The 19,538-nt window shown below is 52.1% G+C and overlaps 1 protein-coding gene across 8 annotated transcripts in view; it reads right to left on the bottom strand.

Annotated features, from left to right (window-relative positions):
* The window catches only part of LOC137352989 (pleckstrin homology domain-containing family G member 1-like), a 143,925-nt gene that overhangs the window by 10,649 nt on the left and 113,738 nt on the right, over positions 1-19,538 (bottom strand). For all 8 annotated transcript variants that reach the window (XM_068018838.1, XM_068018845.1, XM_068018839.1 and 5 more), the window contains 6 exons: positions 9,962-10,008; positions 9,143-9,293; positions 7,559-7,690; positions 6,404-6,586; positions 3,937-4,029; positions 3,291-3,377 (listed from right to left, as the gene is read on the bottom strand). In XM_068018838.1, the coding sequence (XP_067874939.1) occupies positions 3,291-3,377; positions 3,937-4,029; positions 6,404-6,586; positions 7,559-7,690; positions 9,143-9,293; positions 9,962-10,008 (693 nt within the window). The remainder of the gene's footprint in view (positions 1-3,290; positions 3,378-3,936; positions 4,030-6,403; positions 6,587-7,558; positions 7,691-9,142; positions 9,294-9,961; positions 10,009-19,538) is intronic.

The raw sequence follows: 19,538 nt of genomic DNA, 5'->3' as shown, positions 1-19,538 counted from the left end.
GTCAGTACTGAGGGAGTGCTGCACTGTCGGAGGCTCAGTACTGAGGGAGTGCTGCACTGTCGAAGGGTCAGTGCTGAGGGAGTGCTGCACTGTCGGAGAGTCAGTACTGAGGGATTGCTGCACTGTCAGAGGGTCAGTACTGAGGGAGTGCTGCACTGTCGGAGAGTCAGTACTGAGGGATTGCTGCACTGTCAGAGGGTCAGTACTGAGGGACTGCTGCACTGTTGGAGGGTCAGTACTGAGGGAGTGCTGCACTGTCAGAGGGTCAGTACTGAGGGAGTGCTGCACTGTCGGAGAGTCAGTACTGAGGGATTGCTGCACTGTCAGAGGGTCAGTACTGAGGGACTGCTGCACTGTTGGAGGGTCAGTACTGAGGGAGTGCTGCACTGTCGGAGGGTCAGTACTGAGGGAGTGCTGCACTGTCAGAGGTGCCATCTTTCGGATGAGATGCTAAACCGAGGCCGCGACTGCTTTTTCAGGTAGATGCAAATGATCCTCTGGCATTATTTTAAAGAACAGCCAAGGAGTTCTCCCCGGTGTCCTGGGGAGCGGGGCGGGGGGGGAGTTCTCCCCGGTGCCCTGGGGAGCGGGGGGGGGGGGGGGGGGGGGGGAGTTCTCCCCGGTATCCTGGGGAGCAGGTGGGGGAGTTCTCCCCGGTGCCCTGGGGAGCGGGGGGGGGGGGGGGGGGGGAGTTCTCCCCGGTGTCCTGGGGTGCAGGGGGGCGGGGGGGGGGGAGTTCTCCCCGGTGCCCTGGGGAGCAGGGGGGCGGGGGGGGGTGGGGAGTTCTCCCCGGTGCTCTGGGGAGCAGGGGGGCGGGGGGGGGGGAGTTCTCCCCGTGCCCTGGGGAGCAGGGGGGCGGGGGAGGTGGGGAGTTCTCCCCGGTGCCCTGGGGAGCAGGTGGGGGAGTTCTCTCTGGTGTCCTGGGGAGCAGGTGGGGGAGTTCTCCCCGGTGCCCTGGGGAGCAGGGGGGGGGAGTTCTCCCCGGTGTCCTGGGGAGCAGGGGGGTGGGGGGGGGGGAGTTCTCCCCGGTGCCCTGGGGAGCAGGGGGGGGGAGTTCTCCCCGGTGTCCTGGGGAGCAGGGGGGTGGGGGGGGGGGAGTTCTCCCCGGTGCCCTGGGGAGCAGGGGGGCGGGGTGGGGGGGGAGTTCTCCCCGGTGTCCTGGGGAGCAGGGGGGCGGGGGGGGGGGGGAGTTCTCCCCGGTGTCCTGGGGAGCAGGGGGGGCGGGGGGGGGGGGAGTTCTCCCCGGTGCCCTGGGGAGCAGGGGGGCGGGGTGGGGGGGGGAGTTCTCCCCGGTGTCCTGGGGAGCAGGGGGGCGGGGGGGGGGGGGGAGTTCTCCCCGGTGTCCTGGGGAGCAGGGGGGTGGGGGGGGGGGGGGGAGTTCTCCCCGGTGCCCTGGGGCCAATATTTATTCCTCAACGACATCACAGAATCAGATGATCTGGTCATTATCACATTGTTGTTTGTGGGAGCTTGCTGTGTGTATATTTCCTACATTACAACAGTGACTGCACTAATGTAAAGTACTTCATTTGCTCTAAAGTGCTTTGCGGCACCATCCGGTTGTGAAAGGCGCTATAGAAATGCAAGTTTTCCTTCAGGTTTTGGTGTCTGTGAGAGACGATGAGGAGATGAGGATACTGCTGCCCTCTGCTGGTAGATTCAATAGGATGCACAAACTCTCAGCTGGAAAACTTTGTCCCGATCTTGTAAAGTGCTTCTTGTGAGGTACTCGGACGTGTAAAGAGGACAATGTGGAGTGACGTAACGCCTGTTGTGTTACTATTACCATCTCCATGTGTTAGGTGTCTCCTGAGGGCGCCATTGGTGGTACAGCAACACGGGCACCAACTACTCTACTACTCTCCTGTGCCCCAGGAAGCTACTTTTATGATCCTGTTTCTCTCCCCTCCCTGACCCTCTCACTCTCCCCCCTCACTCTCTCTCTCCCTCTCTCGCCCCTCACACACTCTCTCTCTCCCCCCCACTCTCTGTCAATCCCCCCCCTCACTCTCACTCTCATTCGCTCTCTCTCTCTCCCCCCTCACTCACCCTCTCTCCCCATGTGCTTTCTCTCTCCCCCCTCAGACTCTCTCTCTCTCTCTACCCCCCACTCTGTCTCTCCCCCTTACTCTTTCTCTCTCGTCCCCTCACTCTCTCTCTCTCTACCCACCGCCCCCCCCCCCACTCTCTCTCCCCCCCCTCACTCTCTGTCTCTCCCCTGGAGATATTGAGACCAGTTTTTGTTCTGGAATCAATTCTGGGATCTGCCTGGTGTGTGGCTCATTTACACAACAAGACCCAGACAGAAAGAGGTACAAAACTTCATTCATATAGCGCCGTTCACAACCTCAAGACATCCCAAAGCGCTTTACAGCCAATAAAGTACTTTTGAAGTGCAGTCACTGTTGTAATGTAGGAAACGCAGCAGCCAATTCATGCACAGCAAGATCCCACAAACAGCAGTCTGATAATGACCAGATAACAGGATAAATATTAACCAGGACACTGGGAAACTCTCCAGAAATTCTTCCAATAATGCCATGGGACTTTTACATCCACCTGAGAGGCAGAGCGGACCTTGGTTTGACGTCTCTTAAAGACAGTACCTCTGACAGCGCAGCACTCCCTCAGTACTGACCCTCCGACAGTGCAGCACTCCCTCAGTACTGACCCTCCGACAGTGCAGCACTCCCTCAGTACTGACCCTTCGACAGTGCAGCACTCCCTCAGTACTGACCCTCTTGATAGTGCAGCACTCCCTCAGTACTGACCCTCCGACAGTGCAGCACTCCCTCAGTACTGACCCTCCGACAGTGCAGCACTCCCTCAGTACTGACCCTCCGACAGTGCAGCACTCCCTCAGTACTGACCCTCCGACAGTGCAGCACTCCCTCAGTACTGACCCTCCGACAGTGCAGCGCTCCCTCAGTACTGCACTGGGAATGTCAGCCTAGATTTTGAGCTTCAGTCTGTGGGGTTCGAACCCCCAACCTTCTGACTCCGAGGTGAGACACGGCCAAAACAAATGACCCTATTGTTCTATAACAGACGCATTATTAAGGTTTGCGTTGCAATGTGATTTGATCACAGTGACCAGCATCTTTGAAATGGCCTTTTTATCTTGGCTATGATTCAGTGAATTACTCCTGTAAATCTCAGTCCCTCACACACAGACACACACACCGATACAGACAGACAAATCCCCCCACCCCACACACACACACAAAGAGATATCGCCAAGGCACACACAAAATGTCATCCTAGAGACACATGATCAGGCTGGTGAGGACCTTCTGTGGGATGGATGCTGGGTGATTCTCTACGATTAGGCGTTTCAAGTAATGAATCCACAATCTCTTCTCCTCTTGGTTCTTAGCCTAGGGAAAACAAACCAATCAACATCACTCTTATTGTAAGTCAGCAAATGAGCAGTAATGGGGGGCTTCGCTGTCAAACCTCCTTCAAGAACAGCAGTGGCGAGCCGGGGAGACCCAGGGACAACAAGGCCAATCTGAGGTTGTGATCCACAGCAGGCCCCTTTATACAACCCAATGTAGACTGGAGACCCTAGTGACAGGCCTTAGCAACCACTGACAGGCCTCAGCAACTACTGACAGGCCTCAGCAACCACTCACAGGCCTCCGCAACCACTCACAGGCCTCCGCAACCACTCACAGGCCTCCGCAACCACTCACAGGCCTCAGCAACCACTCACAGGCCTCCGCAACTACTCACAGGCCTCCGCAACCACTCACAGGCCTCCGCAACTACTCACAGGCCTTAGCAACTACTCACAAGCCTCCGCAACCACTCACAGGCCTCAGCAACCACTCACAGGCCATGGCTGACCCCATTAACCGGCCTTAGACCCGACTGACAGCAGATCTCTGTCTGTAAGGCAGATCGCAATGAGCCCGATCCCTGTGGATCACTGACCTGGAGCGTGTGCTGCTGTTTAGGGATGGTCAAATCCGTCACTCGAAAGCTCAGCGGATCCTTGAAGTTCTCCGATAACGTCAGGTTGCAGCACTACAGAGAAAGAAAGATTGGCATTTTGATAGCGCCTTTGACAAACTTGAGGGCATCCCAAAAAAACTTCACAACCAACTTTGAACTGTTGTAATGAAGAAAAGGTGGCAGCCAATTTGTGCACAGCAAGATCCCACAAACAGCAATGTGATAAAGAACAGAGAATCTGTTTTTGTGATGTTGATTGAGGGACAAATATTGACCAGGGCACCGGGGAGAACTCCCTGCTTTAATTCAAAATACAAGCAGTGAAATCCTTTACGTTCACCTGTGAAGACAGAGGTGATCTCGGATAAACGTCTCATCCGAAAGACAACACTTCTAACAGTGCAGCACTCCCTCAGTACTGACCCTCCGACAGTGCAGCATTCCCTCAGTACTGACCCTCCGACAGTGCAGCATTCCCTCAGTACTGACCCTCCGACAGTGCAGCATTCCCTCAGTACTGACCCTCCGACAGTGCTGCACTCTCTCAGTACTGACCCTCCGACAGTGCAGCACTCCCTCAGTACTAACCCTCCGACAGTGCAGCATTCCCTCAGTACTGACCCTCCGACAGTGCGGCACTCCCTCAGTACTGACCCTCCGACAGTGCAGCATTCCCTCAGTACTGACCCTCCGACAGTGCAGCACTCCCTCAGTACTAACCCTCCGACAGTGCAGCATTCCCTCAGTACTGACCCACCGACAGTGCAGCACTCCCTCAGTACTGACCCTCCGACAGTGCAGCACTCCCTCAGTACTGACCCTCCGACAGTGCAGCATTCCCTCAGTACTGACCCTCCGACAGTGCAGCACTCCCTCAGTACTGACCCTCCGACAGTGCAGCACTCCCTCAGTACTGACCCTCCGACAGTGCAGCATTCCCTCAGTACTGACCCACTGACAGTGCAGCACTCCCTCAGTACTGACCCTCCGACAGTGCAGCATTCCCTCAGTACTGACCCTCCGACAGTGCGGCACTCCCTCAGTACTGACCCTCCGACAGTGCGGCACTCCCTCAGTACTGACCCTCCGACAGTGCGGCACTCCCTCAGTACTGCCCCTCCGACAGTGCGGCACTCCCTCAGTACTGACCCTCCGACAGTGTAGCACTCTCTCAGTACTGACCCTCTGACAGTGCAGCACTCCCTCAGTACTGACCCTCCGACAGTGCAGCACTCCCTCAGTACTGCCCCTCCGACAGTGCGGCACTCCCTCAGTACTGACCCTCCGACAGTGTAGCACTCTCTCAGTACTGACCCTCCGACAGTGCAGCACTCCCTCAGTACTGACCCTCTGACAGTGCAGCACTCCCTCAGTACTGACCCTCCGACAGTGCAGCACGCTCTCAGTACTGACCCTCTGACAGTGCAGCCCTCCCTCAGTACTGACCCTCTGACAGTGCAGCATGCTCTCAGTACTGACCCTCTGACAGTGCAGCACTCCCTCAGTACTGACCCTCTGACAGTGCAGCACTCCCTCAGTACTGACCCTCTGACAGTGCAGCACACTCTCAGTACTGACCCTCTGTCAGTGCAGCACTCCCTCAGTACGGACCCTCTGACAGTGCAGCACACTCTCAGTACTGACCCTCTGTCAGTGCAGCCCTCCCTCAGTACTTCATTGGAGAGAAATCAGTTTATGCTGACACCTGCTTTGAACTGCCTTCAGGTAAAATGTGTGCCCTTTAAATTCTAATAGCGGTTTTGCAATATCAGAAACTGAGGAAAATCCCTGTACAACTCCCTCGTCATCTCACGGAGGAAGTTTATCTGTTATGACAGAAGCAAAATACTACAGATACTGGAAACCTGAAATAAAACAGAAAGTGTCTGAAATACTCAGCAGGTCTGGCAGCATCGATGGAGAGAGAAACTGAGTCAGCGTTTCAGGTCAGTGACCGTAAATCCCAGTTCATATGTTTAATGAAAGGTCACTGACCTGAAACGTTATCTCGGTTTCTCTCTTCACCGATCCTGCCAGAACTGCTGAGTATTTCCGACACGTTCTGCTTTTATTATCATTATGACAACTGCCTCTGCTCTCATCAGGAACTGGTCTGTCTCCCTGCTTAAGGCACAGAGTCAGCACCCATTCCCACAGGCTCGCTGATCTCTGCCTAAGCTCGGGCCACTCAAATTCCAGCCGATTCCCACTTTTCCATTGTTTAACCTGTTTTCATGCTCTTTGTTCATTCTTCATCTCTCTCTGTCTCACTCTGATCCCTGATGATCCCAATCCCTCATTTTCTCTCCTCTTCCTCTCCCCTCTGAATTGTTTTCCATCAAAACGGGATGGGGAGTGACGTGAATGAGGAGCCCTCAGTATTTTGAGTTAACGCGGGTTCCCTCCCTGTTACTATCCCACCAGTCCCTCGCAATGAGACACTCACAAAGATATGCATGCTGTAGGCATACTGCTCTGCTCGTCTCTTGGTAATTAGCAGCATCTTATCGAACAGGAATAAAGTGCGTTCCTTCTTGGCTCTCTGAACCCGGAATGTTCCTTCCAAAACAAGCTCGCCAAATGCGATCAGATCGGGGCCTTTCCAATTCAGCAGTGAATTCTGAATCTCCTGTAAAAAACGACAAGAGATGGTATCAGCTGAAGGAGCTGGGTAATTAAATACTGCCTGATTCCCAACTCTTTCCATTACCAATCCCGAACCAGCCATGAGGATGTCCTGAAGCACTTTACAACCAGTGAAATACTTCTGAAGTGAAGTGTAGTCACTGTTGTAATGCAGGAAATACAGCAACCAATTTGCACACAGCAAGATCCCACAAACAGCAATGTGATAATGACCAGATCATCAGTTTTTGTGATTGATTGCAGGATGAATATTGACCAGGACACCAAGCAGAACTCCCCTGTTCTCCTTTAAGATAGCACCATGGGATCTTTTACTTCCACCTGAGAAGGCAGATTTACCATCTCACCTCTTGACAGTGCAGCATTCTCTCAGCACTGCATTGGAGTACCAGCCTGGGTTTTGTGCTCGAGGCCTGAGTGGAACTTGAACCCATGATGTTCTGACCTTGAGGGGAAAGGTCTTCACACTGAGCCACAGCCAGGAATTGACAATATGGGCTTAACAAGCCTTTCCCTTAGATCCAACCCAACTACCTGCCTTCTTGTAGCCACTCAATCCCTTCGCCCTCCAGGAACACACCCAAACTCCTCTGTACTACCTGCTTCATTGTGATCCCAGGAGCCGTGTGTCCCTGTGCATTGGCTCCCCCAGAAACAAGCACCCTATCTCTCCTGGATCTTCCCCAACACGGCAGGGGGATGGAAGGAAGGGGGGATGTGGTGGAAGGAGGGAATGTGGTGGAAGGCGGGAATGCCACCTGCATACGAATATGTGAAGGAAAAGCTTCTAAGCAACTTGCCTCAAGTCCCCATGTCGTAGGGAGCTCTGCATTCTCACCATTCTCTGGGTAAAGAATTAATGTTTTGAATGAAAGGTTAATTTGCCTTTTCCCGGATTGAGTTTACAATTTGTGGAGTGCAGGGGGGCGGGAGTGAAGAATTCTTCTCTCTTTACCTGGAGTCTCACAGCTTGGTCCTGCTTCCTCTTCATATCATTGATGTACCAAGCCACAGCGGTCATTGTGATAATGGCCTCCTTCACCATCTCGTACCCCTCAGCACTTTTATCAAAGTGTTTGGCCAATTCCTGGGTCAAGAATCATTGGACATTATTAAATCCACATCGCGCACTTTCCACCCTCCGTCACAACTCAGACCTCAATCCGTTGCCAGTGGCGACAGGACTGTAACAGATTGGCCAAGCTGCCCTTATGATCCTCGGAGGACCATACGAACGGGACGAGGCCATTCAGCCCCTCAAGCCTGTTCCTCAATTCAATTAGATCATGGCTGATTTGTGTCTTAACTCCATCTCCCCACCTTGGTTCCTTATCCCTTACTCCCTTTCCCCAACAAAAATCCATTCAACTCGATTATGAAATTTTCAATTGAACCTCAGCAGCTTTTCAGGGGAGAGAGTTCCGGATTCCCACTCCCCTTTGTGTGAAGAAGTGCTTCCTGACATCACCCCTGAACGGCCTGGCTCGAATTTTAAGGTTCTACCCCCTTTTTCTGGACTCTCCCACCACCAGAGGAAATAGATTCTCTCTGTTGACCTTATCGAATCCTTTAATCATCCAAAAACACCTCCTTAATCTTCTACACGCGAGTGAATACAAGGATGGTAGTGACAGCTCCCTGATCCTGTGCAGTTTCATTCGCCGAGAGGCCTGCGGGATCTTGCTCTGCCCTTGGACACGATGCAACGTGCTGTGGGTTCAGGTGAAGGAATTTAAGGATTTGCCCCCCCTTCCCCCACCCACTGTCCCCACTACCCACAACCCGCATCACACTGCCTAAAACCAAGCAGTACAGGTGGAGAGGAAAACTCAGGTGGGAAGATTGACTGATGTCTCCCCCCATGATCCCATTCCAGATTTCCCACCCTCCTCCTCTCCTCCCACTTCCCCCACCACTGACTGCAAGGTTATAGACAGCAGTCAGCCCATCACTGCAGACAAATGATGGGGGGCAGACAGCCCAGGCACAAGACCTCTTTTTGGATAATAAGGAAATCAAGGGATAGTGCGGGAGGGTGGAGTTGAGACAGAAGATCTTATTAAATGGTGGAACAGGCTCAAGGGGCCGAATGGCCTATTCCTGCTCCTTGCCCTTATGTCCTTATGTCCTGTCCCATTGTCCTGCCCTCCACTAATGCTCCCAGTTACCCCATGGGCAGGGGAGTGGCAATGGCTTCAATTTTGCTGGGAGGAGTCGCAGTACCAGGGATCTCCCTGCCTCTTACGCTCTCCTAAGGCCCTTAGGAGCCTTCGGACACTTCCATCTAGAGGGTCCACAGTTTCTGCAGAATCTCTGGGGTGTCCCACCCCGTTAACGAGGCCCCCACCCCCCCCCCCCCCCCCCCACCACCCCTTCTCCTTGAGGCGCACAGGAGGAACCCGGCTGGCATCATAAATGAAACTGGGAAGGAGGTCATGGCAGGGGTCAGACCAATGGCCGAAGACACCCCCATGTCCACCCACCCCCCATGTATTTAATCTGGACTGCCTCTGGGACGGGCTCCATCTCTCAGCCTTACTTGCAGCAGGAGGTGGTATTTAAGAATCCTTTGGACTGGCTTCAGGAGGTACGTTTCCAGGGGCAACGAATGTGAAAGGGTGGTCTGCCTCTCGCGGAAGAATTTGGCCAAGGTTCCGTTTTTCATGCACTCTCGCAGGACAGACACGGAGCTGCAAAAACAGAGAAAAACATTGCGGAAAGAGGGAGGGGATTGAGCTTAAATCTACAGGTTCCCTCCTCGTATTCGTCACAGAATCACTTTCATCCCTTGAGACTCCCGCCCAGAGCACCAAACCCGGCCTTGTAACCGGGCAACCAGTCCCAGCCTAGTGACCAGGTTACAACCCCGGCCTACTCTGGGAGCTCCCTCTGCAGGTACTGACGCACATGGCGACAGTTGTAGCCGTTTTCATGAAGAAAGGAATGTAAGCTGCAGAACATCCAAACATAATGAAAAACACCAGAATCCCTGCAATAAAAATGGAAGATGAGATTTTCCATTTGCTGTAACCCAGTAATCCTGAGCACATTGTATCTCCTCAGTTGGATACTGGAATCACCTGACCTCCAAATGGAATTTTGCTTTGTGGCTCTGGAAATCCCTCGCCCACTATAGTTTGGAAAAGACACTGTTTTTACAGATTGTAGGGAGACGGGACATTAATTACGAACTCCGACCCAGATCCCAGCAGTGAGAGGACAGAACTGCTCCGCCTCTCCCCTCTGTGCATTGCTAAACTCTGCTTTGGCCACAACACTCCCTGGTTCTGGCAATCCTTCAGATCAAAGAACACTTTCCCTCCCAAAAGGAAAAGTCAAGCAGCAAGGGCTCACTTACCTGGGATAGTTCATGCAGTACAACGTGTAAATGTCAAATTCTTCACTCTGAAAAGAGAAGAGAAAAAAAAAAAACAGGGATAAACATTTCAGGGCCAGAAATAAATAGAATGAAGTCATGGAAACTGGAGCCTTTTCCAACACAAACAGGCTCTGGGAGGGATGCGAGAATGAGAGGAGCAGGGAGGGAAAAAGAGGACTGAAGTGAGGAGACATTTCTTTACTCAGAGGGTTGTGAATCTTTGGAATTCTCTACCCCAGGGGACTGTGGATGCTCAGTCATTGAGTGTATCCAAGGCTGAGATCGATGGAGTTTTGGACATGAAGGAAATTAATTAATATGGAGATAGTGCAGGAAGGTGGAGTTGAGGTAGAAAAGCAGTCATGATCTCATTGAATAGCAGAGCAGGCTCGAGGGGCTGAATGGCCTACTCCTGTTCCTCTTTCTTATGTTCTTATGAGAGAGAGGGGAGGGGGAGAGAGAGGGAGCAGAGAGAGAGAGGAACAGGTAAGAGACAAAGCAGAGGGGAAAGAAAAGAGATAGGAGAGAAGGACAGTGAGAGGGGAAGAGATGGGGACATTGAATGAGGAAGAGAGTGTGTGTGAGAGAGAGAGAGAGTCAGAACACAAGAACACAAGAAATAGGAGCAGGAGTAGACTATACAGCCCATCGAGCCTGCTCCACCATTCGATACGATCATGGCTGATCTTGGACTTCAGTTCCACTTTCCTGCCCGCTCAGCATGTGAGAGAGAAAGATATAAGTAGAAACACAAACAACTAGAGACAAAGAGACAGGGATAGAGAGAGAGTAAGAGAGAAGAAGACAGAGATTCAGAAAGACATCCAACACAGCAGCTGTCTCATTAAAGCAAACATTTAACCTTCCCAAAGAGCTTCTGAGACAGATGGTGAATATTGCAGCATCTTTGTCCCAGGTCGTGCAGTGAATCACTGCTGTACTGGGTTAGTGAGGCTGGAAGGAGATATTGAGGCAAGTTCAGATGTTCTGGGCAGGAATGGAGCCAACAGCAGAGGGTGCTGTTGTAATAAAGTAGAGAGAGATAGACAGAAAGAAAGAAATAGAGAGAGACACACAATGAGACAGAGAGAGACAGTGAGAGTGAGAGAGAGAGAGAGAGAGAGAGAGAGAGAAATTGAGGCAGGGAGAGGGAGAGAGAGACAGTGAGAGAGAGAGAGAGAGAGAGAGAGATGGAGGCAGTGTGAGAGAGAGAGAGAAAAAAAGTTCTGTCCGTCGGATTGCTAAGCTAACAAGTTTTGACTTTTTTTTTGGTTTTCAGTAGATTTGTTGGGAATTTAGAAAAGTGGGAATGGAGGTTAAGGCAGTTGTATGTTCCTCCTGCAGAAAATGGGAGGTAAGGGTCGCCAAGAGTGTCCCTGCTGACTGCATCTGCGGGAGGTGCACCCAACTCCAGCTCCTCGAGAACCGCGTTAGGGAACTGGAGCTGGAGATGGATGAACTTCGGATCATTCGGGAGGCGGAGGGGGTTATTGAGAGGAGTTACAGGGAGGTAGTCACACCTCAGGTAAAAGAAGTAGGTAGATGGGTTACCGTCAGGGGAAGGAGAGGGAACCAGCAGGCAGTGCAGGGATCCCCTGTGGCCGTTTCCCTCAACAACAGGTATACCGTTTTGGATACTGTTGGGGGGGACGACTTACCAGGGGTAAGCAATGGGGTACAGGTCTCTGGCGCAGAGTCTGTCCCTGTTGCTCAGAAGGGAAGGGGGAAGAGGAGCAGAGCATTAGTCATTGGGGACTCCATAGTTAGGGGAACAGATAGGAGGTTCCGTGGGAACGAGAGAGACTCACGGTTGGTGTGTTGCCTCCCAGGTGCCAGGGTTCGTGATGTCTCGGATAGTGTTTTTGGGATCCTTAAGGGGGAGGGGGAGCAGCCCCAAGTCGTGGTCCACATAGGCACCAACGACATAGGTAGGAAGAGAGATGGGGATTTAAGGCAGAAATTCAGGGAGCTAGGGTGGAAGCTTAGAGCGAGAACAACCAGAGTTGTTATCTCTGGGTTGTTGCCCGTGCCACGTGCTAGCGAAGAGAGGAATAGGGAGAGAGAGGAGTTGAACATTTGGCTGCAGGGATGGTGTAGGAGGGAGGGTTTTGGTTTCCTGGATAATTGGGGCTCTTTCTGGGGTAGGTGGGACCTCTACAAACAGGATGGTCTTCACCTGGACCAGAGGGGTACCAATATCCTGGGGGGGAGATTTGCTAGTGCTCTTCGGGGGGGTTTAAACTAATTCAGCAGGGGGATGGGAACCTAAATTGTAGTTCCAGTGTACAGGATGTTGAGAGTAGTGAGGTCAGGGATAAGGTTACAAGGACGCAAGAGGGCACTGGCAAGCAAGAACTTGGTTTAAAGTGTGTCTACTTCAACGCCAGGAGCATCCGGAATAAGGTGGGTGAGCTTGCAGCATGGGTTGGTACCTGGGATCTCGATGTAGTGGCCATTTCGGAGACATGGGTAGAGCAGGGGCAGGAATGGATGTTGCAAGTTCTGGGATTTAGATGTTTCAGTAAGAACAGAGAAGATGGTAAAAGAGAGGGGGGTGTAGCATTGTTAACCAAGGAGAGTATTACGGCGGCAGAAAGGACGCTTGAGGACTCATCTACTGAGGTAGTATGGGCCGAGGTTAGAAACAGGAGAGGAGAGGTCACCCTGTTGGGAGTTTTCTATAGACCTCCGAATAGTTCCAGAGATGTAGAGGAAAGGATAGCGAAGATGATTCTCGACAGGAGCGAGAGTAACAGGGTAGTTGTTATGGGGGACTTTAACTTTCCAAATATTGACTGGAAATACTATAGTTCGAGTACATTAGATGGGTCAGTTTTTGTCCAGTGTGTGCAGGAGGGTTTTCTGACACAGTATGTAGACAGGCCAACCAGGGGCGATGCCACATTGGATTGGGTACTGGGTAATGAACCCGGCCAGGTGTTAGATTTAGATATAGGTGAGCAGTTTGGTGATAGTGATCACAATTCGGTTAGGTTTACCTTAGCGATGGGCAGGGACAGGTATATACCGTAGGGCAAGAATTATAGCTGGGGGAAAGGAAATTATGATGCGATTAGGCAAGATTTAGGGTGCGTAGGATGGAGAAGGAAACTGCAGGGGATGGGCACAATCGAAATGTGGAGCTTATTCAAGGAGCAGCTACTGCGTGTCCTTGATAAGTATGTACCTGTGAGGCAGGGAGGAAGTTGTCGAGCGAGGGAGCCGTGGTTTACTAAAGAAGTTGAAGCGCTTGTCAAGAGGAAGAAGAAGGCTTATGTTAGGATGAGACGTGAAGGCTCAGTTAGGGCGCTTGAGAGTTACAAGCTAGCCAGGAAGGATCTAAAGGGAGAGCTTAGAAGAGCGAGGAGAGGACACGAGAAGTCATTGGCGAATAGGATCAAGGAAAACCCTAAGGCTTTCTATAGGTATATCAGGAATAAAAGAATGACTAGAGTTAGATTAGGGCCAATCAAGGATAGTAGTGGGAAGTTGTGTGTGGAATCAGAGGAGATAGGGGAAGCGTTAAATGAATATTTTTCATCAGTATTTACAGTAGAGAAAGAAAATGTTGTCGAGGAGAATACTGAGATTCAGACTACTAGGCTAGATGGGATTGAGGTTCACAAGGAGGAGGTGTTAGCAATTATGGGAAGTGTGAAAATAGATAAGTCCCCTGGGCCAGATGGGATTTATCCTAGGATTCTCTGGGAAGCCAGGGAGGAGATTGCAGAGCCTTTGTCCTTGATCTTTATGTCGTCATTGTCAACAGGAATAGTGCCGGAAGACTGGAGGATAGCAAATGTTGTCCCCTTGTTCAAGAAGGGGAGTAGAGACAGCCCTGGTAATTATAGACCTGTGAGCCTTACTTCGGTTGTGGGTAAAATGTTGGAAAAGGTTATAAGAGATAGGATTTATAATCATCTTGAAAAGAATAAGTTCATTAGCGATAGTCAGCACGGTTTTGTGAAGGGTAGGTCGTGCCTCACAAACCTTATTGAGTTTTTCGAGAAGGTGACCAAACAGGTGGATGAGGGTAAAGCGGTGGATGTGGTGTATATGGATTTCAGTAAGGCGTTTGATAAGGTTCCCCACGGTAGGCTATTGCAGAAAATATGGAAGTATGGGGTTGAAGGTGATTTAGAGCTTTGGATCAGAAATTGGCTAGCTGAAAGAAGACAGAGGGTGGTGGTTGATGGCAAATGTTCATCCTGGAGTTTAGTTACTAGTGGTGTACCACAAGGATCTGTTTTGGGGCCACTGCTGTTTGTCATTTTTATAAATGACCTGGATGAGGGTGTAGAAGGGTGGGTTAGTAAATTTGAGCATGACACGACGGTCGGTGGAGTTGTGGATAGTGCCGAAGGATGTTGTAGGGTACAGAGGGACATAGATAGGCTGCAGAGCTGGGCTGAGAGATGGCAAATGGAGTTTAATGCGGAAAAGTGTGAGGTGATTCACTTTGGAAGGAGTAACAGGAATGCAGAGTACTGGGCTAATGGGAAGATTCTTGGTAGTGTAGATGAGCAGAGAGATCTTGGTGTCCAGGTACATAAATCCCTGAAAGTTGCCACCCACGTTAATAGGGCTGTTAAGAAGGCATATGGTGTGTTAGCTTTTATTAGTAGGGGGATCGAGTTTCGGAGCCACGAGGTCATGCTGCAGCTGTACAAAACTCTGGTGCGGCCGCACCTGGAGTATTGCGTGCAGTTCTGGTCACTTCATTATAGGAAGGATGTGGAAGCTTTGGAAAGGGTGCAGAGGAGATTTACTAGGATGTTGCCTGGTATGGAGGGAAGGTCTTGCGAGGAAAGGCTGAGGGACTTGAGGTTGTTTTTGTTGGAGAGAAGGAGGAGGAGAGGTGACTTAATAGAGACATATAAGATAATCAGAGGGTTAGATAGGGTGGATAGTGAGCGTCTTTTTCCTCGGATGGTGATGGCAAACACGAGGGGACATAGCTTCAAGTTGAGGGGTGATAGATATAGGACAGATGTCAGAGGTAGTTTCTTTACTCAGAGAGTAGTAGGGGCGTGGAACGCCCTGCCTGCAGCAGTAGTAGACTCGCCAACTTTAAGGGCATTTAAGTGGTCATTGGATAGACATATGGATGAAAATGGAATAGTTTAGGTCAGATGGTTTCACAGGTCGGCGCAACATTGAGGGCCGAAGGGCCTGTACTGCGCTGTAATGTTCTATGTTCTATGTTCTATGGAGGCAGGGAGAGAGAGATGGAGACAGTGAGAGAGAGAGACAAAGGAAGGGAGAGAGAGAGATGGAGACTCACACAGACTCTCTCTCAGACTGAAGTTCAAAGCCAGTGACTCTGTTGACTATTTGTCTGATAGCTGAGTGGTTGTCAGTAAAGTGACTGCCCAGAGCTTTGAAGTGATTCAGAACTCACCATTAGCACATGTTGTGTCTGTAAATGCACACCTGACGACACTCACTCCTCTATAGACTGTGTTACTGAGACATTTAACTTCACTTCCCTGGGAGAGCACTTACAGTTCAACATGAGTCAATTTGGATGTGAAACGTAGCAAATGATGACAGGAATGTGGAAGGATGGTGACGGGTGGGTGGGTGGGACATGGAGCATGAATCATGGGGTCTAATTAGTGGAGAGTGATGTTTGTCCAAGAGGGCAGTCGATAGGCCCAGAGGTTTAATTCAGTGCCTTCAGTGTATGCAAAATTGGCCTTTTGATGATTTGTCACAGTCAGAAATAGAGATTATAAACAGCCAGAACATCTGGAGTGGTTAATGAGGGAGAATTACTTCAGGGGGGTGGGAACAGTGCGGATGGAAAGCCAGCATCTGGCTAAAGCAGTTAGACACTCTTTACAATCAGCTGAATTTCCCATGCGAAAGCCTGGGGGACAGGGGAAAGGTTGGGGGGGAAACGGTCAGAATTGTGACATGAGGCAGTGCCAGGAGTCGAGTGAGGCTTTATTCCCGTCTGCTCCCACTCATTCCTCAACTCAACCAACTCAGTGTCCATTGGCCTGTGTCCTTAATCCCTGGGAATGCTGGCTTTAATCAATCAGCTGCTAATTAAACGCTTCAGTCCCTCTTTGTAACTTAGCCTGACTACATCATGCCCAAGACAAGATGGGATGTGATCCGGAGTTGGACCTGGTGATGGTCCCATGTTGCTGCCATGAGTGTTCCATTGCTTGTTGTTGGAGGTGAGGGTTGGAGGATTGGATGTTTGGAGGATTGGAGGGTTGGAGGATTGGAGGTTTGGAGGGTTGGAGGGTTGGAGGATTGGAGGGTTGGAGTGTTGGAGGATTGGAGGATTGGAGGATTGGAGGATTGGAGGGTTGGAGGGTTGGAGGATTGGAGGGTTGGAGGATTGGAGGGTTGGAGGATTGGAGGATTGGAGGGTTGGAGGGTTGGAGGATTGGAGGATTGGAGGGTTGGAGGATTGGAGGGTTGGAGGATTGGAGGGTTGGAGGATTGGAGGATTGGAGGGTTGGAGGGTTGGAGGATTGGAGGGTTGGAGGATTGGAGGATTGGAGGGTTGGAGGATTGGAGGGTTGGAGGATTGGAGGGTTGGAGGATTGGAGGGTTGGAGGGTTGGAGGATTGGAGGATTGGAGGGTTGGAGGGTTGGAGGGTTAGAGGATTGGAGGATTGGAGGGTTGGAGGATTGGAGGATTGGAGGGTTGGAGGATTGGAGGATTGGAGGGTTGGAGGGTTGGAGGGTTAGAGGATTGGAGGGTTAGAGGGTTGGAGGGTTGGAGGATTGGAGGGTTGGAGGATTGGAGGGTTGGAGGGGTTTCAGGAGATGGTTGCCTTTGCTCTGCAGCACAATCCCACAGGCAGAGGAGAGTGAAGTTTGATAGAATGTGATATGGTCCAGGCAGACGTGGTGATGGATGATGAAACTACTTGTCTTCCCTATCTCCTCCAACCCCTCAACCCTCCGAGATCTCTGCGTTCCTCCAAGTCTGGCCTCTTACCCATTCCCAATTCCCATCGCTCCACCACGGGCAGCCATGCTGTCAGCCTCCTGGGCCCTAAGCTCTGGAATTCCCTCCCTGAACCTCTCCTTTAAGTCGCTCCTTAAAAACCTACCTCTTTGACAAAGTTTTTGGTCACATGTCCTAACATCTCCTTATGTAGCTCAGTGTCAAATTACGTTTGATAACCCTCCTGTGGAGTACCTTGGGATGTTAATAAACATCTATAAACATAAACATCCACAAACAAACGTTTGTTGTGTGCCAGAAATGCTCAAGGAGGGTCTTGAGGGAGTGAGGGCGGGAGTGAATGATCAGGATGGGCTGAATGGCCAACTGCCACATCTAATTTCAATGCAGGAATCATTGTGCGGGACTTTGACACAGTGATGATGTGACGTAGCAGGAGCGCGAGGAGTTAAACTTCCCACACGCTCACTTTCCCGACAAAAGATGTGGAAATTCTACAGCTGTGTTCCGTTGGGAACCAGAGCACAGGAGCGTTTACTGCTGAGTCGTTCCATGTATCGGAGCCTTGGCGTGTTAACACCAAGGAGGTTTATTTTTCACTTTGCAATTATCTGCTTGACTGAGAGCTCTGGCTCTTTGCCAAAGACAGACAATTAATCAGGGAAAATGAAAAGAGTCCCAGATCGAGCAGAAAGCAGTGATTAATTAAGTCAAGCTTCAGTGTTCCAGTGACTGGGGGCTTCCCATAGTCCCACTCACAGCAGAACAGTAATCAACAATTTTCATTTATATAGCGCCTTTAATGTAGTAAAACGTCCCAAGACAAGAGCAAACAAAATTTAATATCAAGCAACTTAAGGAGATATTAGGACAGGTGACCAAAAGCTTAGTCAAAGAGGGAGGTTTTAAGGTGTGTCTTAAAGGAGGAGAGAGGGAGGAAATTCCAGAGCTTCTGTTGACTCCGGATCCCGGGATACGTTTTTAAAATGCTATATTTTCTGGTCCGTTTCCACCCACCCTCCAGTCAGCATTTCCATTCCTGAATACACCTCTCTCCCAGTGCCATGGGACCCAGTCTCTCACCTGCACCCACGTGTGACCCAGTCTCTCACCTGCACCCACATGGGACCCAGTCTCTCACCTGCACCCACATGGGACCCAGTCTCTCACCTGCACCCACGTGGGACCCAGTCTCTCACCTGCACCCACGTGGGACCCAGTCTCTCACCTGCACCCACGTGCGACCCAGTCTCTCACCTGCACCCACGTGGGACCCAGTCTCTCACCTGCTCCCACATGGGACCCAGTCTCTCACCTGCACCCACGTGCGACCCAGTCTCTCACCTGCACCCACATGGGACCCAGTCTCTCACCTGCACCCACATGGGACCCAGTCTCTCACCTGCACCCACATGGGACCCAGTCTCTTACCTGCACCCACATGGGACCCAGTCTCTCACCTGCATCCACATGGGACCCAGTATCTCACCTGCACCCCCATGGGACCCAGTCTCTCACCTGCACCCACATGGGACCCAGTCTCTCACCTGCACCCACGTGCGACCCAGTCTCTCACCTGCACCCACGTGCGACCCAGTCTCTCACCTGCACCCACGTGGGACCCAGTCTCTCACCTGCACCCACGTGGGACCCAGTCTCTCACCTGCACCCACGTGCGATCCAGTCTCTCACCTGCACCCACGTGGGACCCAGTCTCTCACCTGCACCCACGTGCGACCCAGTCTCTCACCTGCACCCACGTGCGACCCAGTCTCTCACCTGCACCCACGTGGGACCCAGTCTCTCACCTGCACCCACGTGGGACCCAGTCTCTCACCTGCACCCACGTGCGACCCAGTCTCTCACCTGCACCCACGTGGGACCCAGTCTCTCACCTGCACCCACATGGGACCCAGTCTCTCACCTGCACCCACATGGGACCCAGTCTCTCACCTGCACCCACATGGGACCCAGTCTCTCACCTGCACCCACATGGGACCCAGTCTCTCACCTGCACCCACATGGGACCCAGTCTCTCACCTGCACCCACATGGGACCCAGTCTCTTACCTGCACCCACATGGGACCCAGTCTCTCACCTGCATCCACATGGGACCCAGTATCTCACCTGCACCCCCATGGGACCCAGTCTCTCACCTGCACCCACATGGGACCCAGTCTCTCACCTGCACCCACGTGCGACCCAGTCTCTCACCTGCACCCACGTGCGACCCAGTCTCTCACCTGCACCCACGTGGGACCCAGTCTCTCACCTGCACCCACGTGGGACCCAGTCTCTCACCTGCACCCACGTGCGATCCAGTCTCTCACCTGCACCCACGTGGGACCCAGTCTCTCACCTGCACCCACGTGCGACCCAGTCTCTCACCTGCACCCACGTGCGACCCAGTCTCTCACCTGCACCCACGTGGGACCCAGTCTCTCACCTGCACCCACGTGGGACCCAGTCTCTCACCTGCACCCACGTGCGACCCAGTCTCTCACCTGCACCCACGTGGGACCCAGTCTCTCACCTGCACCCACGTGGGACCCAGTCTCTCACCTGCACCCACGTGCGACCCAGTCTCTCACCTGCACCCACGTGCGACCCGGTCTCTCACCT

Source organism: Heterodontus francisci, chromosome 40 (assembly GCF_036365525.1).
Source record: "Heterodontus francisci isolate sHetFra1 chromosome 40, sHetFra1.hap1, whole genome shotgun sequence".
Classification (NCBI taxonomy): Eukaryota; Metazoa; Chordata; class Chondrichthyes; order Heterodontiformes; family Heterodontidae; genus Heterodontus; species Heterodontus francisci.
The sequence above is the reverse complement of the archived record's forward strand: the minus strand, read 5'-3'. Positions and strand labels throughout refer to the sequence as shown.